At 38.9% G+C, this 19871-nt stretch overlaps 1 protein-coding gene across 2 annotated transcripts in view; it reads right to left on the minus strand.

Annotated features, from left to right (window-relative positions):
- Positions 1 to 1935: 1935 nt before the first annotated feature.
- The window catches only part of ABCB11 (ATP binding cassette subfamily B member 11), a 96352-nt gene continuing 78416 nt past the window's right edge, over positions 1936 to 19871 (minus strand). For both annotated transcript variants that reach the window (XM_059394120.1, XM_059394121.1), the window contains 7 exons: positions 16304 to 16507; positions 14670 to 14911; positions 12129 to 12285; positions 10810 to 11007; positions 7292 to 7498; positions 5195 to 5341; positions 1936 to 4351 (listed from right to left, as the gene is read on the minus strand). In XM_059394120.1, coding sequence (XP_059250103.1) covers positions 4151 to 4351; positions 5195 to 5341; positions 7292 to 7498; positions 10810 to 11007; positions 12129 to 12285; positions 14670 to 14911; positions 16304 to 16507 — 1356 coding nt within the window. In that variant the 3' untranslated portion in view covers positions 1936 to 4150. The remainder of the gene's footprint in view (positions 4352 to 5194; positions 5342 to 7291; positions 7499 to 10809; positions 11008 to 12128; positions 12286 to 14669; positions 14912 to 16303; positions 16508 to 19871) is intronic.

The raw sequence follows: 19871 nt of genomic DNA on the forward strand, positions 1-19871 counted from the left end.
AGCAGGAACACGACAAGGGGCTAGTCAGAGTTGTGTGGTGTTTTAAGTATAAATACACATCCGATTTTGAATATTTAATATGATGAAGAAAATGGTCTTATTAATAATTTGCATATTGATTACATGTGATAATAATGTTTTGTATATATTGGGTTAAATGAAATATATTATTTAACATTCATTTCACCTGTTTCTTTTTTCCTTGCTGTGACTAGAAAATTTAAAATTAAAGATGTAGTTTGCATTAGCAATTTATATTTTTATTGGAAGACACTGCTCTAACTTAATGGGTTAGTTATTTGGGGGCTGACAAATCACTGACTACTTGTATTAATTTAAACTGATTATTCAACCAAGATGCATTGAGCTATCACTTTATACCGAGTACTGAGTAAAGTACTGGGAATGTATTTCCTTTCATGTAGATACTGAAACTGGATTTGAAAGACAAATCACAGGAATAGGAGAGTCCAGAAATAGATTCACCAGGAATCCCACTTCTTATAGTGTATTCTAAATTTCTGATCACAGAAGTGAGCATGGTTGACTTTTCCTGCATTATTCAGAATAGCTTGGAAACAATCTTAAAGTTCAAAAAAAGGGGACAGGGAAAAGAAAATTTGTCGCTACCTAATGTTTATCATGAAGCCAATGAAATGATAATATGGACCCATGTTTATTCTTTTCGTGGAATGCTGTTCATTGTATGTTGTGTAGAAGTGAGTTTCTGATCATTATGGGTGGTATGATGCCATCTGTCCATCTGTGTGTGTGTGTGTGTGTGTGCCTCCAACAGATTGGTTTCCTGAGATTTCCTTTCCTAATCATCCTGGAGACTCCTATCATCGCATTCATTTTTTTTTTTTTAAGATTTTATCTGTTTATTCAAGAAAGAGAGAGAGTGAGCTAGGGGCAGAGGCAGAGGGAGAAGCAGGCTTTCCAGTCAGCTGGGAGTCTGATGTGGGACTCAATCCCAAGACTCTGAGATCATGACCTGAGCCAAAGGCAAATGCTTAACCAACTGAGCCACCGAGGTGCCTCCCATCACCTAATTCTTGAGTTAGATCACCTGTTTCCTAGGTCCCATCTCTTCCTCTTTCTTCATTTACTTTGGTTTTAGGGAAAGCCTCCTGTGGCTTCCTGTGAAAATATGTGTGGGGAGGGAAAGTTTTGAAACTTTACATGACTGAGAGTGTTTTTAGGCTTCTCTCATTCCTGAGAACAGTTTTCTGGATATGGAATTCTAGGATGGAAATAATTTCCCCTCAGAATTTTGAAAGCAAATCTTTACATCTTCTGACTTTTAGTGTTATTGTCAAGAGATTCTGTGTCATTATAATCCTTGAGTATATATAACATGTTTGCCCTCTCCTTGAAAATTTGAGTGTCTTCTTTCCCCAGTTTTCTAAGATTGCATAATAGTGTGCCCACAGAGGATCTTTACTTATTTATTATATTTGACATTAGTTGAACCCTTTCAGGTTGTAAGTTTATATTCTCCAGTTACAGGAAATATCTTCAGACCACATAAAAATTTACTCCCTTCTAATCTTTCTTTCTAGAACTGCAATTAGCTAATTATTATACCTCCTGGGTTGTTCTTCTAAAATTTTTCTTTTTTTTCTTTCTACTTTTTGGCTCTATATTTTTGTCCCACTTTTAGGGAAATTTCCCCAATTATATCTTCCAATTCTTTTACTTTTTTTTTTCTCCTGTAAAAATTAAATACTTGGGGTTATGGGATGAGTTTGATCATAGCATGAACCCATCCGAAAACACTAGAAATCACAGAAAGACTTGAGATAAATGTCAGATAGAACAGAGAAAGCAAGTTACCCCTATTATCTGAGAAACATTAATAATGTAAAATTGCAGAAACCAAATCCTTTCCAGTAATATAAGACATGGGATAGATATGGAAACACTGGCGCTCCCTGGTGTTGTAAAATAAATTTGCAACTTTATTTATTTCTATATTTTTAAGGTTATAATCCTTTACCTTGTCACTGAGCCTCAAAAACAATTGCTTTCCCACATTATTTCAAACCCTCTGCTATCAACCTTTTCCCACTCATCAATAACTTTCAAGTACCTTATTTGAAAAATGACTCTTCCTCATTCATTTTTCACACCCCACACATTCCACTCCAGGAAACTGGCAACCTCCCAGCACAGAGCTTATGTTCTTCTTTGAAATGCACACTTAAACAAATGGGTTTTGGTTTTCTTTCTTCAGTATTACAGAATGAGCACATGCATACTGAAAATTTTAATTCCTTCTTGCAGGCATCTTCATTCTGCGATGTTATTGTCCCTGCCATTTTTCATGACTTAACTAGAGTGCTGATTTAACTAGACTGCTGTCCTCCACCCCCTCCCTCCCTGACTTGGCAGCCATCAATTCTTCTGACCTAACTAATTAACTTACTAAACCACCTTTCTGGTTATTTACCAGGAAATATGGGACAGACACATAAATAATATACATCAATATACAGCAGCTCAGGCTTAATTTGTAGGCAAAATTTCACGTGTTGGGCATGGGAAGAGAAAAATGTGTACATCGAGTATATCTGGAAAGAGCTAGAGTAGGAAGACATCTTGATGGCAGGACAACTTGATAGGAACTGCTACTGAATTTTTCACTTCTGTTGACAAGACCTCTTTTTTGTTTTTGTGGTTTTTATTTTTTATTTTTTTGGGGTGTTCATTTTAATGAACTCTTGCTTTTATTTAAATAGATGGGAATATCTTCTCATCTCATTATGTAAATTTATTGCCATTCTTAATGTTTTCCAAACCTTTTCTTTGGCTCTGTTACCTCTAATATCCTTGTTCTGGGCATTCTATTGCTGTCATTTTGATTTTTGTGTTAAAATATTTCCTCAGTGTCTGGTGATTCTCAACAATCTATTCCCATGGAAGAGTGAGAACTGAAAAGCCAAGGGGTACGTGTTGCTGGCGTAGAGTAATCTGATTGGGGAGTTTCGTTGGAGGATCTCTGCCCCAATAGTCTCTTTTCTTGGATTAGCCAGTTTCCCCAGAGGGTACCCCTAAAAACTCCTGCCAGAAGAGGAGGGAGCTGGATTTTTTTTTCTGCTCATATATAGCTTCATATTCAATCCCTTTGTCTTCAGCTGTCCCTTCAAATGTGACTTGTGTTTCTAAGTGCAAATGAGCTTCCCCATCCATCCCCAATTCCTTTGCTAGAATTACAGAAGGGCAGCCATCCTGCTGCAGGAGGAGTGTGTACTTCTGCTTCCATACAGGGGCAACCAATGTGAAGGGTGGTGACAAGGATTAAAAACCTGGGTTAGAGTCTTTATCCCAGGCTGCTGTCCTTCATCTCTTCAAAGTCTATTCATGAGATGAAAACAGTGCATTTTACCTTGCTGCAGCTTCATATAGTATTATACAAAACAAAACAAAAAAGCCACACTGGTAGATTCTAGTGCAGTAAATGTTGACGTCATCACCCACCTACTACACCCTGAATCTATAAATCCACACTCCTAACTGGTAAGTCCCTGCAAATACTCGCTCCTTTCTTCCTCTCCTAGCCTGAGAGTATCCAGAGTATCAAAGCCCTCCTTTACCTATCCTCATTCTTAGAGATGAATGAATCTGCTTTCACTTGCAAGAAAACTTAAGTGAGGAAATAGTTGGTTGTCGGTCCTCCTGTTATTTTCACACAGGATCCTGGTCCAGCTTGATAAACCCTCACTGACTGCCTATTATAAGTGTAGTGGGCTTTGTGTAAACTGAAGTTTTAAAAATGCAAAGGATAGTGCTCTGGCCTTGAGGAATCCAAAGTCTGATTGGGGAGTTTCATTGGAGGATCTCTGACTTCTTGTTAATTCCCATGTAGTTGGGACTGGCTTCTGCATGGAGAAAGCCACTGGGTAATGGCTGAGCACCTGCTTGACATTGGATTTTCACTCATGCTAACCCTAGTTTCTTTCATTTTCTATATACACATTTTTAAAACTAAGATATTATTGAAGGTCATTAGAAATTAACTTGGATCCCAACATATGACAATGTCTGTAAAAGTAAAATATAATCATTTCTCCTTAAAGAAAAAAAAAAAAAAAAACCCTGGCCCTCTTGTCATTGGTGCACGATCTGTACATGAAGTTCTTCGATCAGATCAGCTGATGGGGGCTCCTGTGGTGACGAGTTTATAATAGGCTCCTTTCTGGGCCATCAGTTCTTCATGGGTCCCCTTTTCAATCACTCTCCCCTGTGACATGACAGCAATGATATCTGAATTTTGGATGGTAGACAAGCGATGAGCGATGACAATGCAGGTCCGACCTTCTCTGGCTTTGTCCAGGGCGACCTGCACTGTCTGCAAAGAGAAGGTGGAAAGTGATGCAAAGACACATGTTTGTTGCCTGGCCCAACATCGCAAGAATTCTGCTGAACATTATGTGAGTAACATTGCAGTTCTCCGGAGTTAAACCCAAAGGCTTGACGGGTGGGAAAAGATGGCACATGTATTTGCTGACTGCAAGGCATCAATGATTTCAATTGCATTCACAGGCTGAGATGTTTCAGTGAAGCAAGAATGAAGCAAACTAGAGGTCACTGGAGTTTTAAAACACTTGATGGTCTCGTTGGCAAAAATGAAACCAAGGAAACCATGTAAGGTAGCAGTTAAGTGGTTGCTCTGGATACTGATCGTCATTGAGGGCATTTTAGTTCTCTCCAAATGAACCCTGATTTTTTAAGGAATTCACTATAAATGGTAAATTTCATAATTTTGCTTTGCCCAGTTTCATTTGCTTTCATGCACACTGCACTTTGGACACCACCTCTTACTTTGTGTTGTACACTGTCTACCTGCTCTGCCATGTAACTTAGAAATTATAAAATATGAAGTGCCCAACTGATGACCTAGATTATTATATTTCACTTAAGAAAGCTAATTACTTACCCTTGGAAAAGTGTCACCTAGCCTAGGCAGTCTTAAAAACAATTCTTATTTTAAAATTCAAATGCCTTTTTTTTATTTGAAACAATCTCATTTTGCCTCACTTCCCCTCGACTACTGTCTTTTTGGTCCACCCGGTAGTGCCACTTATACCGTCAATGAATCAGAAAATTGAAAAGAGTGCCTTTTTATAAGGGCATATATTACAGCAAAAGACTCATTTATAATGATCTAAGACTTTAGAAAATCAATACATACCTTTTCGCTTTCTGTATCTAAGGCAGAAGTAGCTTCATCTAGCAGCAAGATTTTAGGATCTCGTACAATGGCCCGAGCAATAGCAATACGTTGTTTCTCTCCTCGAGATAGCTGAGACCCTTGGGCCCCAACATTAGTTTCGTATTTCTGGAAAAGGTATGGTAAGTTTGAGACCCAGAAGCAGTCATTGTTCCTATGCTGGATGGAGCCCACATCAATGACCTCACCTTGGATTTAAACAATTTTTTTTTTAATTGGGAATAATAAATGAGTCCTTTTCTAAAGGATGTCAAGTCCATTTAGGGATATAAGAAAAATATGGGGTTTGTTGGGAAACTAGGGGATTTTATATCTCTTTCTCTGCATTTATTTTAGGTTTGTATTATCTTTTTTCTTTCTCCCTGTCTATGAGATCTCTGTGATTTAAGATTCCTGATTTCCAAACCCTTATCTGGAAGATCTTTCCAAGGTGGAATGATCCTACCAATGCAAGGGCCCTTTGAGAGATCTTTTGGTCCACCCTCTTACTGGGAAGGCATCATTCTGGATCTCGAGTTTATGTGCAAATCCCCACTCTGCTGCTTACTAACTCTGTGAGCATGAACACATTATTTCAATTTCTTTGAGCAGCCAACTTGTCTGTAAATGCAGACATTAATAACTAGTTCATATATTTGTTGTTTTAGGTGAAGTTATGAAGGAAGATCCCGAGCTAGATGCCTGGCATGGCTACATAAAAAATAGTTAACATTCATGGAATATTTACCACACATTGGGTATTGTGTTAACTAGTCCAGGCAGATGATCCTTTAACATTCACAGAAATAATTTTCTCCCTACTTTACAGATTACAGTTTTAGGCACAGACAGCTAAGAAGATTGTGTAAAGACAAACAAATACAAAACAGTGAAGGTGAACTCTAAATTCAGGTGTATCTTATTTCTGAGACTTTACCCTTGACCACTACTCTCCCTTTCCTTCCATAACAAGCATGTTTCCTCCCTGTCTCCCTCGCCTCCTGAAAAATGCTAACCAGCCCAGAGAGATTCCTGACAACCTGCTTTGTCCTAGTGGAGAAACAGTGCTCAATGAAGGGTATGATGGGTAAGTCTGTATGAGAAAGAGGCCATAAACCACCTCCAAGCCACTGTCTCTCACAAAATGAGAACATGTTCAGCAAAGATTCGTGGAATAAAGGAATCTCAAAGGAACACAGGAGCTTTGCTCTTCATTCAGAACACAACAACCAGTAATTTCCACATGCTTGTGGCTTAATGTTACCCAGGCTAGAGCCAGGCTAAGACTTAGGAGCCCTTGTGAAAAAGAACAAAGGGAAAAGCCCACCACAAGAGCACAAATTTTAGAAACATAATCACTTACAAAGAAAAGCAATTTTCCGGTGATATCTAAAAGAGCGGGAAAAGGTTAAAAGTTTGGTTCCTAAAATTTTGTTTCCATGTGTTAGTTTTCTTTGTGAGAAACCCCCACGAGGCTCTTGGTGGATGGAAGAATGCAGAGTCAGTATTGTACTAAGTTCAAACTTGGCTCTGGAAAAGTGAGAAGCATGAAGGCAGGTGCAACTCCCCGCACCATGCGCAGAAGATGCTGCCAAGTAATGCCATCATGACCATGACGATGACCATAATAATAGCAGCAGCTTTCTTTGGATGGCTATTATGTGTATTCTCCCATTTTAATGTTGTTTTGCCAATGGCAGAGTCTCAGAAAAGATAAGAAATTGTGCCACAGTTACCCAGCTAGGGAGTGGCAGAGTTTGAGTTCAAACCTCTGCCTGCTCCAAATCTCAGGATTGTTTCCCACCTTGCTCCTCGAAGGCTCAGTGTAGTTGTGCTGTATTTACAATAAGTTTCATGGCATCTTTTGCACTGGATAATATAATACTAAACACTAAACACTAAAAAGTAGGTTGATGAAGGACATTTTTTGCTTAAAAGACAGAGGCAATCCCAGGGCACCAGGAAATGACCCATGTTGCCTTTGACCCTCTCCTTGAGCCACAGTCTTAACACTTTTTAGGCCCTCTACCTCTACCCATCCCCATCTCCCACAAGGAAAGACTCTGACCTAGTCCTCACCTCTGGGAGTGACATGACAAAGTCATGGAGCTGTGCCTGCTTTGCGGCTTCTATGACTTTTTCCATGGGGATTTCTTTGGTGGTGTCCCCATACTTGATATTGTCCATGATGCTACAGGCAAACAACACTGGCTCCTGGGAAACAATCCCAATGTTCGATCGGAGAAACTGGACATTGACCCTTTTGCTGTCATGCCCATCTATCATCTGCCAATAGAGGGGACAAGCAGAGCATTAAGTTTTAGAATCCCAACAGTGAGGAAGGCTCATATTCTAGAGGTAGTATTATACAAGACATTTGCTTTGCTTAAGAGAGAAAAAATCCCGGGAGTCTCATAAGTAAGTTATGTTTCCTTTGACGTCTGGAGGTAATATGTGTCAGGAGTGGTGTCAGAGTTAGGATTATATTATGGTTTTGTTTGTTTGTTTTCCAAAGTCTAGCTTTATAGATAGTGCAAATGAGAAAGTCACTCAGAACAGTTATTTTGTCAAGAAAAATTTCCCTTAGACTTTGATGCAGTACGTCCCCTACAAGTATGAAGAATTCTCCATTTTGAGACTCCACAGGTTATGAAAGAGGCTTTTCTATGTAAAGCTATTGGACTATATAAGAATTAAATCTGTTTCCTTTATTTTACTGATACTAACAGGAGATAACAGACCCAGTAAGACAGGAGTACATTTATTCACTGAGTCCACAAACATACATTGAATTTCCTGTTGCAAGGACACCATTCTAGGCAGTCTTTTGGTTGTCATGTGAAGGAAAAATAATCTGTGTTCTAGCTATTCATGGGCAAGACACTCAAGTACAGGAATGCAAATATCTACCAGTTGAGCTGTTTCACTTAAAAGCTTTAAAATAGTAAAGGTATGCTTTAAAACAGTAAAGGTATGGTATGTCTAAAACTACCATAAATTGTTTGGCCTTATGATTTCAGAAAAAGATCATGTTAAATGTTGTGGACATGCTATATTTTCATTAAATTCTCAGCAACGGAAAAAGCAAACATTTGTTGGGAAAAAATGTAGGGCATTCCTCAGCAATTAGCCCTTGTTCATCTTCCTCTACTTATTTTCCATAGTACTTATAGATTGTAAAGCACAATTTAATACCTAATTACATACGGGAGCTGTTTGCTAATTACTGTACATGAGCTAGTATTGTAAGCCCCCAAAAGGCAGAAGACATGCTTCATGCTCTTAGAATCTCCCAGAGGACCTAAGACAGTACCCTATATCAGAGGAATTTAATTTTGAACATGTTAAAAGCTGCATTTGGTAGCTTTCTTAAGAGCAAAGACAATTTTTACAAATTGCATAAAAGGTGGTGTCTTTCTACTTGAAAAATGTTCGCAGAATTGTTTTACAATGATCCAACAAAATGGATTGTGTTTATGAGATGCAAGGAATCATGCTGATTTCATCATGGGCATGACCAGAACAGGCACTGAGCACATTGAGAGAAACACATTTAATGGATATGTTAATGTTGGAAAGCTCAAATATGAAGCGTGAGGGTCCCTGTATGTCTCATAGTTCACAGTCAGCCTGGGGTGATAGGATGATCTGACATTTTGGGAAATTAGACCCTCTCCTTTGCAGAGATCAGATCCCAGTGTGATATGCTTTCTAGGTTCATCGATCACTACTTACCTTTAAGCAAATTAAAATCTCTATACTGAAAATTAATAATAATGTGATTATAAATTATATATAATCAACTCATTCTCCTTATTTGCATAATTTCTTCAACTCTACCAGTATCTGTTCACTTGTTTCTTAGATTGCTTTATGCAGGGGACTCTTTAGTTGCCTCCTTTGAGTTTTAGCATTTATTTTCTTAATGTGATCTGTCCTCATGGCAATGAAGATTATACTACCCACAGAACTCAAAAAGGCTTTTTTTCAAAATATTAGGATTAAGCAACCAATCAAGTGTGGAACAGAATAAAACATTTTCAGACCTATGCCTCTGAATCATTTTTAGAAAACTACTGGTGGATGCACTCCAACAAAGTGAAAGGGAAACCCAGGAAAGAAGACGATATGGAATTAGGAAATAATGGATCTAATCCAAGAAAACTTGGCAGGAACCTCAGAGGGTGATAACTGTTCGGCAGCCACAAGTTGTAATTAATCCAGACAGTGATAGACATGAGAGAAAAAAGAAGTTCCGTCAGAAAAGGCAGCGGGATAGAGACATTGGAAGAATATAAAAATTTTATATAAAGGCAGAGGATGCAAGAAAAAAGAAAGCCTTTCAGAAAAGGATCAAGAAAGAAAATGTACTGCTGACCTAACTCACCACTTGACTAGCGGATGAACAATATTTGATTAGTCATAATAAAAGTTGTTCGTAGATTTTTAACTTTTAGAGTCAGCCTAGAGTGAAAGCTGAAAGATAGTAAATGTTATAAACAGAATATTACTGTTTTGCATTTTGATAATATAAAAGTACAGTTATTAAGACTGGAGAAATAAAAGGAGGGAGGAAGAGGTGAAAATAAACAGAATTGCTACTAACCTCATATCAGAAAATGTGAATTCAAGAGTAACTATCTGTAGGTGGTAGAAAAGAAGCAGAATTATATTCATTAAATTTACAAACAGAGGAAATGTTTAAAGTGATATATCTATGTTGGGAGAATGTGCATAAAGGGAACGGGAGTGGGAAGGATAAGCTAAATTTCCATCTCTTGAGAATAAATCAACAGAGAATCTAAATTTGTTAAATCGTGAAATAGCAGCATAATCATATTATGTAGAGACACTGAGGTAATCATTGAAAGATCTAAAAACATCATGTAGTTAAAAATAGTCTTTGAGCAGAGAAATGGGGAGCGGTGGAAAAGGGTAGAATAACAGGATGCTTTTTATCACAAATCTTTTCTATTTTATTTTGTAGTCCTCTGTATATATCATTTGGAAAGAAAGAAAAGAAAAAGGGTAGAAAAGAGAAGAAATGCTCTGGAAAATGAGCAACAAAGCAGTTCACCATTTTTTCCAAATCTCCTTGCCAAAGTTTTATGGCACAGAACTACCAATTTGAGTTCTTCATGTCATTGAGATGTAAGTTTCTCAAACCAGGATTGTCAGATTTTTCGTATTACACTCCCCTCCCACCTTGCTTACTTATCATTCCGTTCCTTATCACCCCCGTCAGTTTTTCCCTTCGAGGTCATTAGTTTCCTAATTAGTTTGCACTTTCTGCTCCATTTACAGGTAAGTGAACACTTCTGTTAAACACACTCATCTCTAGCTTTGCCGTGCGCCCAGTTTGCTTTGTGTAACTGGTCAGCAGGCCATCTGGAACTGGAAAGAATATGATGTTACAGAGTGTGAGGTAGAATCAGGTCACCCAGCAAATGACTGAAACTGGAAAATATCCATAGGGGTAAGTGTCCAAGGCAAGCATTTTAGAGTGAGTCTGGCAAGGTGTGATCTGGAAACCATGTTGAAAGGGTTGGAGATGCTCAACAGAAAGCAAAGTTCTCCAAGGCATTTGCATTGCTTACCAGCTTCCCTTGGTCAGGATCATAGAAACGTTCCAACAGCTGAATACTGGTGCTTTTGCCACAACCACTGCTTCCAACAAAGGCCAGTGTTTGACCTGGACGAACTGATACTGAGAGACCGTTCAGAACTTGAATATCAGGTCGAGAAGGGTATGTAAATTTACAGTCAACAAAGTCAATCTGGCCCCGGAAGTTGTCCTGTGGATGGGAAGATAGGACTTATATAGGTTCCTACTAGAACCTAGAGTACTGAAAATGCAGCTAACTCAGAGTTTTAAGTCCTTGTTTCAGATATTCCTTCAACAGCAGGCAACCACAGTGCAAAGTCTGAAGACAGCCACTTGATGAAACAGCATCCTGTTCCCTATTCTGGCAGGCAGAGGCTAAAGGGAGGTTTGAGTAGTAATATGAAAGATGTGAGACCTCTCCTTCCCATTCTAACCTAAAGGGATTTCCTCTTTATCCATTCCTTGACATTCTTAATGGAAAAGAATGACTAGAAGATACGATTCCATTGCAGAGGCCAGGAACTGTCCAAACCCCTACAGTTGTGATCCCCCTGAAGATTTCAAATAATAGCATTATGCTTCCAATGACTCCGAAAGTTACTTGCACCCATCCAAAGGTGGATGCCATTATTTGTATTATCTGAATCATGAATTATAGAAAGGGATAGACATTTAATAACAACAGGAGGAATGGGTCACTTGACCAATTTACAAAGACTTCTGAATTTCAGCTTTATTAGGGTTTGGTTTTGTTTTACTCTCTTGAACACACTGGAATATTAAAAAAAAAAAAAAGGCAGGAAGGATTAAAAAACACCTGTGAGAACCATCAGAAGAAAAGATACTTTGTTGAGATCAACTTAGTGTTCTGGGGTTCCATATGAGCTAAAACTTGAACCTAGATAAACATTAAATCAATGTTACTGGACAGGAAGAACTGGTTTTTCTACATCCTGTGCCAGAACATTGGTAGAAAACAAGGTGGCTGGGTAGGTTTCAAAAGACATCCAGCTTCATTCATTCTGGAACTAAGTGTGTTTTACATTACACAGAATTTAGCATTTACTGGATATCATTGCCTTATTCAAATGTCAGCTTTATGAATAATTTTAATGCTAATTTACTTCATTCCTTTACATTTATAAATCTACTGTCTGTGCACTCTGAGTGCAGATGAATGAATCCATAAACTGCAGGAACTGAAAAGCTAAGTGGTGTCATCTGACCAGCCCCCACGGCCCTTCTGCGCACATGTACACACTCATAAGCACGTCCTCCCCCATCTTCCCCTGTACCCCCCTCAGTACTCACCCACTTTTCACCTGCACTGCTGTACACCTTGATTGGGGGCTGTCGGTCCAGCAGTTGAAAAAAGCGTGCAGCTGCTATCTTAGCTTTGGCATAACTAGGGGTGTAAGAGGAGGCTCTTCCAAGGGCTGTCGCGCTGAGTACAACCGAAGAGATCACCCTGCAGTAGGGCAGATGCCGGGTGGAGAAAGAGTGTGGGGTGGTTGATAGGACAGCCTAAGAGGCAGACATGGGGGGGGCAGGGAGAGGGGGAGGCAGCCCTGGTTCTGGTAGGAAAGAACGGAGCAGCCTTGAGCAGGTCTCCCTAGACTTGTCTGGGAATGGGGGCTTGGAGAGACTAGCAGTTTGCAAATGAGTTCTATGTAAAAATGGTAAGCTGAATTGAACAAGGGGTGTTCACACCTCCAAACCCTGCTTTAACGATGATAGCCTCTTTTTCAAAAACTTGTTTGGGGGAAAAAAAGACTTCTTAAAAAAAAGAAGAAGAAGAAGAGAGGGGGCTTGAAAGACCACCAGATTGGGTTGAATTCTTCCAAAGCCAACATTCTTTGAATCTCTGATCCATTTGTAAAAGACAAGGATTCGTGATATAAGCATCCTTTTGTACCAAGCATGCATGTCATTCATGCTTAGACACCATGGGGAAGATACAATTGTCTGCTTGCTTCTCCAGCCTTTAACTATATTCAAGGGGTGCATAATTAGTGAGCCAATGGGTGTGTGAATACAGGAGTGATTAATATGGTGAGAGATCTGATTGAAGGGATGCACAGAGGTCCTGCCTCAGTGGTGGTGGAGAGTGATGTGTAGAGTGTTTTACTGCAGAGTTCATAAACAGGAATTCTTTCAGGCTAGACTTGCAAACCCAAACATCTCTAGGAGCCCAGCCCAAAGCTTGAAGCAATGAAAAGCACCTGGAACAAAATGGGAAATGGTAGAAGGTGATGTTTCAGTTTTTAAAGAGAAGCCGGAAGTTGGGAATTTTCCACACTTTCCCAATTTTTACATATGTGCAATTAATTCTTCAAATATCTCATATAAACTAACAAGTCAACGGTATGTGATTTCTGATTTGGGGGTTCACAGCTCTCAATAGGCCAAAATTTAGGAAAGAGGCTTTCCTGATCGGGGTGGGTCGAGCAGGAGAAAAACCTTCTTCCATATTTTTAGAAGAAATATAGAAGGCAAGAAGACAGAACTCATAGTTTGAGAAGGACCCCAAAAGAACAGATTTCTATTGGGACCACTTTTCCTAATGTCTTCCCAAGGCCTTCTCAGACCATTCCCCCTCATCCCTCTAACATACCTCCACTGCCCCCCAACACAACAGCCATATACACATGCCGCTAGTCCCTTTGTACCCTGACACCCTTTGGCTTTCACCTCCAGAAATGTGAGAAACTGGATTCAAAGCTAATCTTATCAGAAGAGCAGGCACAGATGATAAGAAAAGAACACAATTCTCCTGTCCTGGCCTTTGCTATCTCCACCTGGCAGGATTCAGCTGGAAACATGCCCTTCTTGCAAGAAGCAGAGTTCAGGTAAGACGGTTCAAAGAACCCTCTGATCCAAGGCCTCTAGATTTTCTCAGTGTTCACCAGTATGGCTGACTGGAAATGGTTCATTCATCCTATTACTCTGTACACATCCCTTTGCAATATGACTTTTTTACTCCTCTGTGATAGTGTGAATTATAGTAAGAAACATCTATTTGGTCTTTGGCTCCCATTCCTGGCACAGAGCTCTTAAATCCTTGGAAGTTCCTAAATTTGGAGAGCGATCAAGGTGTCTTTGGTTACGTTAATGAGGTGCCTTTGAAAGGCCCCTAGCAACCTAGAGCTGGGGGCTGGTTGCCAGGGGAAACAAGCACACAAGTAGAGGGGTGGAAATTTCAGTCCTATACCTGCCTCCCAACCTCTGGGAAAGGTAGGGTGTCTGAAGGGTCTAAGGAAAGCGATATGCCCAGTCTTGCAGGACAGAGCCCTTAACCTGTGAGATCCAACGCCATTTCCTGATAAATGGGTGTCAGAATTAAGTTGAACTGTAGGACAGCCACTGGAGGTCAGAAGTGTCTGTGTGACAGCAGTGTGACAATAAAACAGAAACACAATTGGCTCCTCTCATTGAAAGGTAGATTTTCATTCTCTTTTCTTAAGTCTGGGCTTGGTTGTATGACTTCACTCCGCTAAAGAGATATTTGAAAATGTGGTGCCTGCAGGGACTCGAAAAGTGGTTTCACAAAGCACAACAGGTCTTGCTTTCTTCTGTTGTGCTTGGAATGCTGAGACGGTGATAGGAAGAAAAGCCTACCGGCTAGAGAGGCCATGCAGAGACAGACAGAAGACACGCAAAAGCCTGACTGAATCAGTCCAGTCCAGAAGAACCACCCTGACAACCCACAGAATCTTGAGAACTCGTAAATCCCAACTGTTGAAGACACCAAGGTTGGTATGGTTCATTAAAGCAGCAAACGCTACCTTACAGAGTCAGGCTATTCCTCCCTAGCCTGCTGATCTTTTATGACCTTGGCCTGATAGTCCTCACCTGAACACATAGCTGAAATGGAGCCCCTCGTTGGGGATTAAGTAACCCCCGTATCTGTAGGAAGCAGAATTAGCAACAAACACCATGCACTGGGAAAAACCAAAGCAGAATCCATAAACGTTTGCTTTTCGAAATGCAGTCTTGAACGGCTTCTCCAGCTCAGTCTCAAAGGCTTCAATAAACTGCCTCTCCTTTCCAATCCCGGCGACAGTGCGGATATTACCCAGAGCTTCATTTGTAATCTGAAATGTGGAAAAGAGTCTTGGGAATAAAAGAACAGAAGTAACTACCCTCGTGACGTTTCAGCGGCTACGCGGACTGGATCTGGTGTGAATGGCGGAAGTCGGAACGTGCCTGTGTCAGAGGCATCATCTGGGAACACAAAGACCCTGAGTCGGTTAAACTCAAGTTCTACTTAACACTAACATGGACTTGTTGCCAGTTCCCCTAGAAGACAGAGGCGGAAAATGCACCCATGCTGATCCTTGAAAGCTTTTTAGCTCATGAATGTATTTGAAATGTCTAAAACGATATCTTTAGATGTCTTCTGACACAAAAGATACTTAAGAATGTGAGTTCAAAATACGATTGTATTTTCTTAAAAAATTAATCTGACCAAATATTATATAAGTATAAAGTTGATTTTTAGTCTCTACTATGAATCTGTATTTGTTTCAACCTGTACGTTAGGGTAGATCAGCACTGTTTTGGAGTTGGCATATCCTACCCTAAAAGAGCACAGAGGAGGGCTACTCTTCTTGGCTTGTCTACTTGGGCAATGTTCACATTCCCTCTCTCAAGAAACAAAACCTAGATAACTGTAAATTTGTTAAAAGAGTAAAGGTGTGTGCATGTGTACATATGATTCCTTATACCTGATAAATGTCTATGCTGCCATCTCCCCATTTACCTGATAACCAGATACTCATTAGAACACACTTTTAAAAGTGCATCCCTGAAAACTAAGAATATTCGAGACCTAAACTGTACGTCATAGTTCTATTTGGGAAAGACATTTGTTAGAAGTCTAGCAGACACTAAAGTGTGAAAATCCCAAAGTGTGTGCCATTCAAAAGATGGTAGCTCCTCTCTGTGGGAGCAGCATGACCTGGAGAAACCACTTAGCTAAAAAAACCAAGCAGACAGAAAACTGAAGTTTCCACTCCTGCGAATATGAATATACAGAACTGTGGGGCGCCTGGGTGGCTCAGTGGGTTAAAGCCTCTGCCTTCAGCTCAGGTCATGATCTCAGGGTCCTGGGATTGAGCCCGCAAGCCTGCTTCCTCCTCTCTCTCCGCCTGCTTATGATCTCTGTCTGTCAAATGAATAAATAAAATCTTAAAAAAAAAAAAAAGAATATACCAAATTGGGATGTGGAGAAAACAACCGTCAGAGAGGACGCTGAATATGGAGCCCTGTTTGCCCCGCTGTTTCTCTACACCTGTTCGCACTCATCAGAGCTTCACTGTCACAGCCTTCGGGTCAAGGCACACACAAAAAAGTCTAGAGGGACGCTTCCGGGGATGAACGTTTGTAGGCTAACGGCTTCCTTAAATCTCTCTGTACTGCTCACTCTTAACGGTTTGACAGCCACGGAGCTGTAAGCAGTTTGAAAATTGGGTCTGCTCGATTACCTGGCCGGCGATCTCCAGAGCCTCCTTGTCTTGAGAGGCAAAGCCTGTCAGCATTCGGGTCTGTATGGCTCCCGATAAAGCCAAGAAGGGGAAGAAGCACAGTATGACCAGGCTTAGCTTCCAGCTAAAGAAGAAGGCAATGATCATGGCCACAGTGATGTTAGTGAAGGAATTGACCATCATTCCGATTTGAGAGCCGGCTGCCTGCAAACCAAAAGCAATGAACCCATCTCAGACACACAGTCTCTCTTACCAAATTCCACTATGTGAAAAGGCAATCTTATACGAAAAAGAAAGTATTCTGATAAAATATGCATAACACGATGTTTATACTTACACTTAGCCCTTCATAAGTATACAATTCCGTGGCATTAAATACATTCGGGCTTGTGTAACCATCACCACCATCAATGCCCAAAATCTTTTTATCATCTACAACAAGAACTCTGAACCCATTAAATAATAACCCCTCTTTCTTCCTCTCCCCAGCCTCCTGACAACCTCTATTCTACTTTCTGTCTCTATAAATTTGCCTCTTCTGAGTACCTAAGTGGAATCACACAATAGCCTTCTGTGTCCAGCTAATTTTACTAAGCATATCATTTTCAAGGTCCATCCACGTTGTAGCACATATGAGAATTCCTATTCCTTTAAAAGCTGAATAGTATTTCATTATATGTATATACCACATTGTGTTTATCCATTCATCTGTTGATGGACGCTCACGTTGCTTCAACTTTGGGCCATATGAATAATGTTCTATGAACATTGATGTACAAATATCTATTTGTGTTTTTCTTCTTTTGGATATATGCCTAGGAGTGAAATTACTGGGTCATTTGGTAGTTCTATGCTTAAAAAGATGTTTTAAAATAATGAGCTCCCTAATGCATTTGAAGACTGGATTAATAAAAGTCCATTTTATTCATAGCTTTGTGGAAGCTCATCCAGTGACTGATTCCATTTCATGGGTGTCAGAGCTATAGCAGTCCATATGAGATTAATTCAGCCCTAAGCAAGGGCTGCTTGTATGTCAGGTGACTATGCATTTGGTCTGCTTGAAACTAACCAGGACTTGGACTTATGGTAATCTTTTTGATTATTCAGTGAAGACTGATGCTTGTTCTATAATCATAGTTTTGAAAACTGTACAAGACTATTCTAAGAGCCCACTTTGATTCTCATTGAAGTTAACCTGCTCATTGGTACAAAATCACATGCTGACTTAATAACTAGCTGTTCCATCAATACAAAATGGACAAAAATGATTCAGTCTCAGTATAGGTGGAGAAGGGACACTCATGGTAATTACTATTTATAATAAAAATTATTTCATGGTTTCAAATCTTTCAGTTGCAACTATGCAGATGTGACCAAAGGTCGGTATCTTCTGTGTAGAAAAGACTTGCATGGGTACAATTGCAAGATTTTTGTCAGGATTTTAGAGACTTTAGCATTATTTAAAAGATAAAGAATTCAAAACAATCACAAGTAAGCTATTAGGTAACAAGGAAGTGGTGGACAAGAATAATTTACATCTTCATTCTGTATTGAAGACTCATATGGAATATGAGCTCTCTCTCCCAAGAATTCCTATATATTGCTTATAACTTCCTTGAAGATAGGAATGAAAAGCTAAATTAAAAGTTTATATGTACACCTATATATATAGCAGTGTTATCCATAACAACCAAAAGGTGGAAGCAGGCCAAGTGCTCACTGACAAATGAATGAATAAACAAAATGTGGCCTACACAAACAATGGGTTATTATGCAAGCCTTTAAAAAGAAATGAAATTCTGACACATGCTACAACATGAATGAAACTTGAGGACATCAAGCCAGGTGAAATACACCAGTCACGAAAGGACAAGTATTATATGATTCTGCTTATATGAGGTTCCTGGAATAGTCAAATTCATTAAGTCAGCATGGGATGGTGGTTATCAGGGATTGAAGGGGTTTGAGGGGAGAGGGGAAGTTAATATTTAATGGGTACAGAGCTTTTATTTGGGATGATAGCAGTTCTAGATATGGAGAGTGGTGGTGATTGAGTAACAGTATGAATATACTTAATGTCACCGAATTGTACACTTTAAAATGGTTACAATGACCAATTTTATGTTTTGTATATTTTACCACAGTTAAAAAGAACAAAAAAATTTCTGGTTGGCAAGGACAGTCAAGCATTATAGAGAATTTGGAAAATAGATGCTAAGTTCTTTGGGATCTTATTATTTTGTTTTCTTTTACATTCTACTCAGTCAATATTTTTTAAAAAATTTAGAAAGTAATACAGCTCAAGACATGTAAAATAGATTACATGTACAACAATAAACATTTTTGCAGGGGCGCCTGGGTGGCTCAGTGGGTTAAAGCCTCTGCCTTCAGCTCAGGTTGTGATCTCAGGGTCCTGGGATTGAGCCCTGCGTCGGGCTCTCTGCTCAGCAGGGAGCCTGCTTCCTTTTCTCTCTCTGCCTGCCTCTCTGCCTACTTGTAATCTCTCTCTGTCAAATAAATAAATAAATAATCTTAAAAAAATTTTTTTTTTTTTTCACAAAAAAGGCACCAGTCTTGATATTATTTTGTACTTCAATTTTTTTCACTTGGTATAACATAAACATCCCCCCAGATCATTACATTAATACCTTGAAAAATAGTTGCCTAATTTTCATATTGATGTATTCACTCAACTATTTTCTTATTGGTGGATATTCAGGTAGTTTCCAGGGGATTTTCGTAATTTTTGATCAATATAAACATAGATTTGAATGCACATAGTCACAAAATAGGAGAGAATTTACTCATATGAATTTTAGTCAGAGAATTTGCAGACCTGATTATTCTCTAAAAAATGTCGGAAAAATTCAAACTGTAACCAATATTTTATGACAGTGTCAGTTCCTCCTCATCTTCACAAATATAGGAAGTTGTCATTCATGATAGTTTTTATTGAATTGATAGGTGGAAAATGGTGTTTTATTGTTTAATTAGTATTTTTCTATTAATAAGGTTATACAATTCTTCATTTGTTCATTATCTCATTGCACTTCTTTTTTTGTTGCTTGTCCATATACCTTTTTTTTAAACCTTTATTACTACTTTTTAAAATTCTCTGACCAATTTTAGGAGCACTAAACTTACCAGGTATATTAATCCTTGTTACAAATATTTTCATAATCATTTGTTTATACAAAAGTTTTAAGTTTTTATGTAGTCTGACAAGTCTACTTTATGTATTTTTGTCTTATTTATGAAAATCCCCTCTTCCTCCTCTTAGCACTCTACTCAAGTGTTTGAAAGTTCTAGTAATGAAATAAAATGGGAAAATTAAAATAGTTGGTATAAGTATTGAAAAAGAAAAAAATAGAGAAATAATTATATTTCTTTACATATAGTTTGATTATATACCTAGAAATTCAAAAGACTATATTAAATATTTAAAAAATTAGTTAATAAGAAAACCTGAAAAAGTGGATGACAATAAGATAAATATACAACTAAAATCTCAATCTATGACATTCATTCAGAATTGTGAAAAAATACATAAGAGAAAATGAACAATAGT

Source organism: Mustela nigripes, chromosome 3 (genome assembly GCF_022355385.1).
Source record: "Mustela nigripes isolate SB6536 chromosome 3, MUSNIG.SB6536, whole genome shotgun sequence".
NCBI lineage: Eukaryota > Metazoa > Chordata > Mammalia > Carnivora > Mustelidae > Mustela > Mustela nigripes.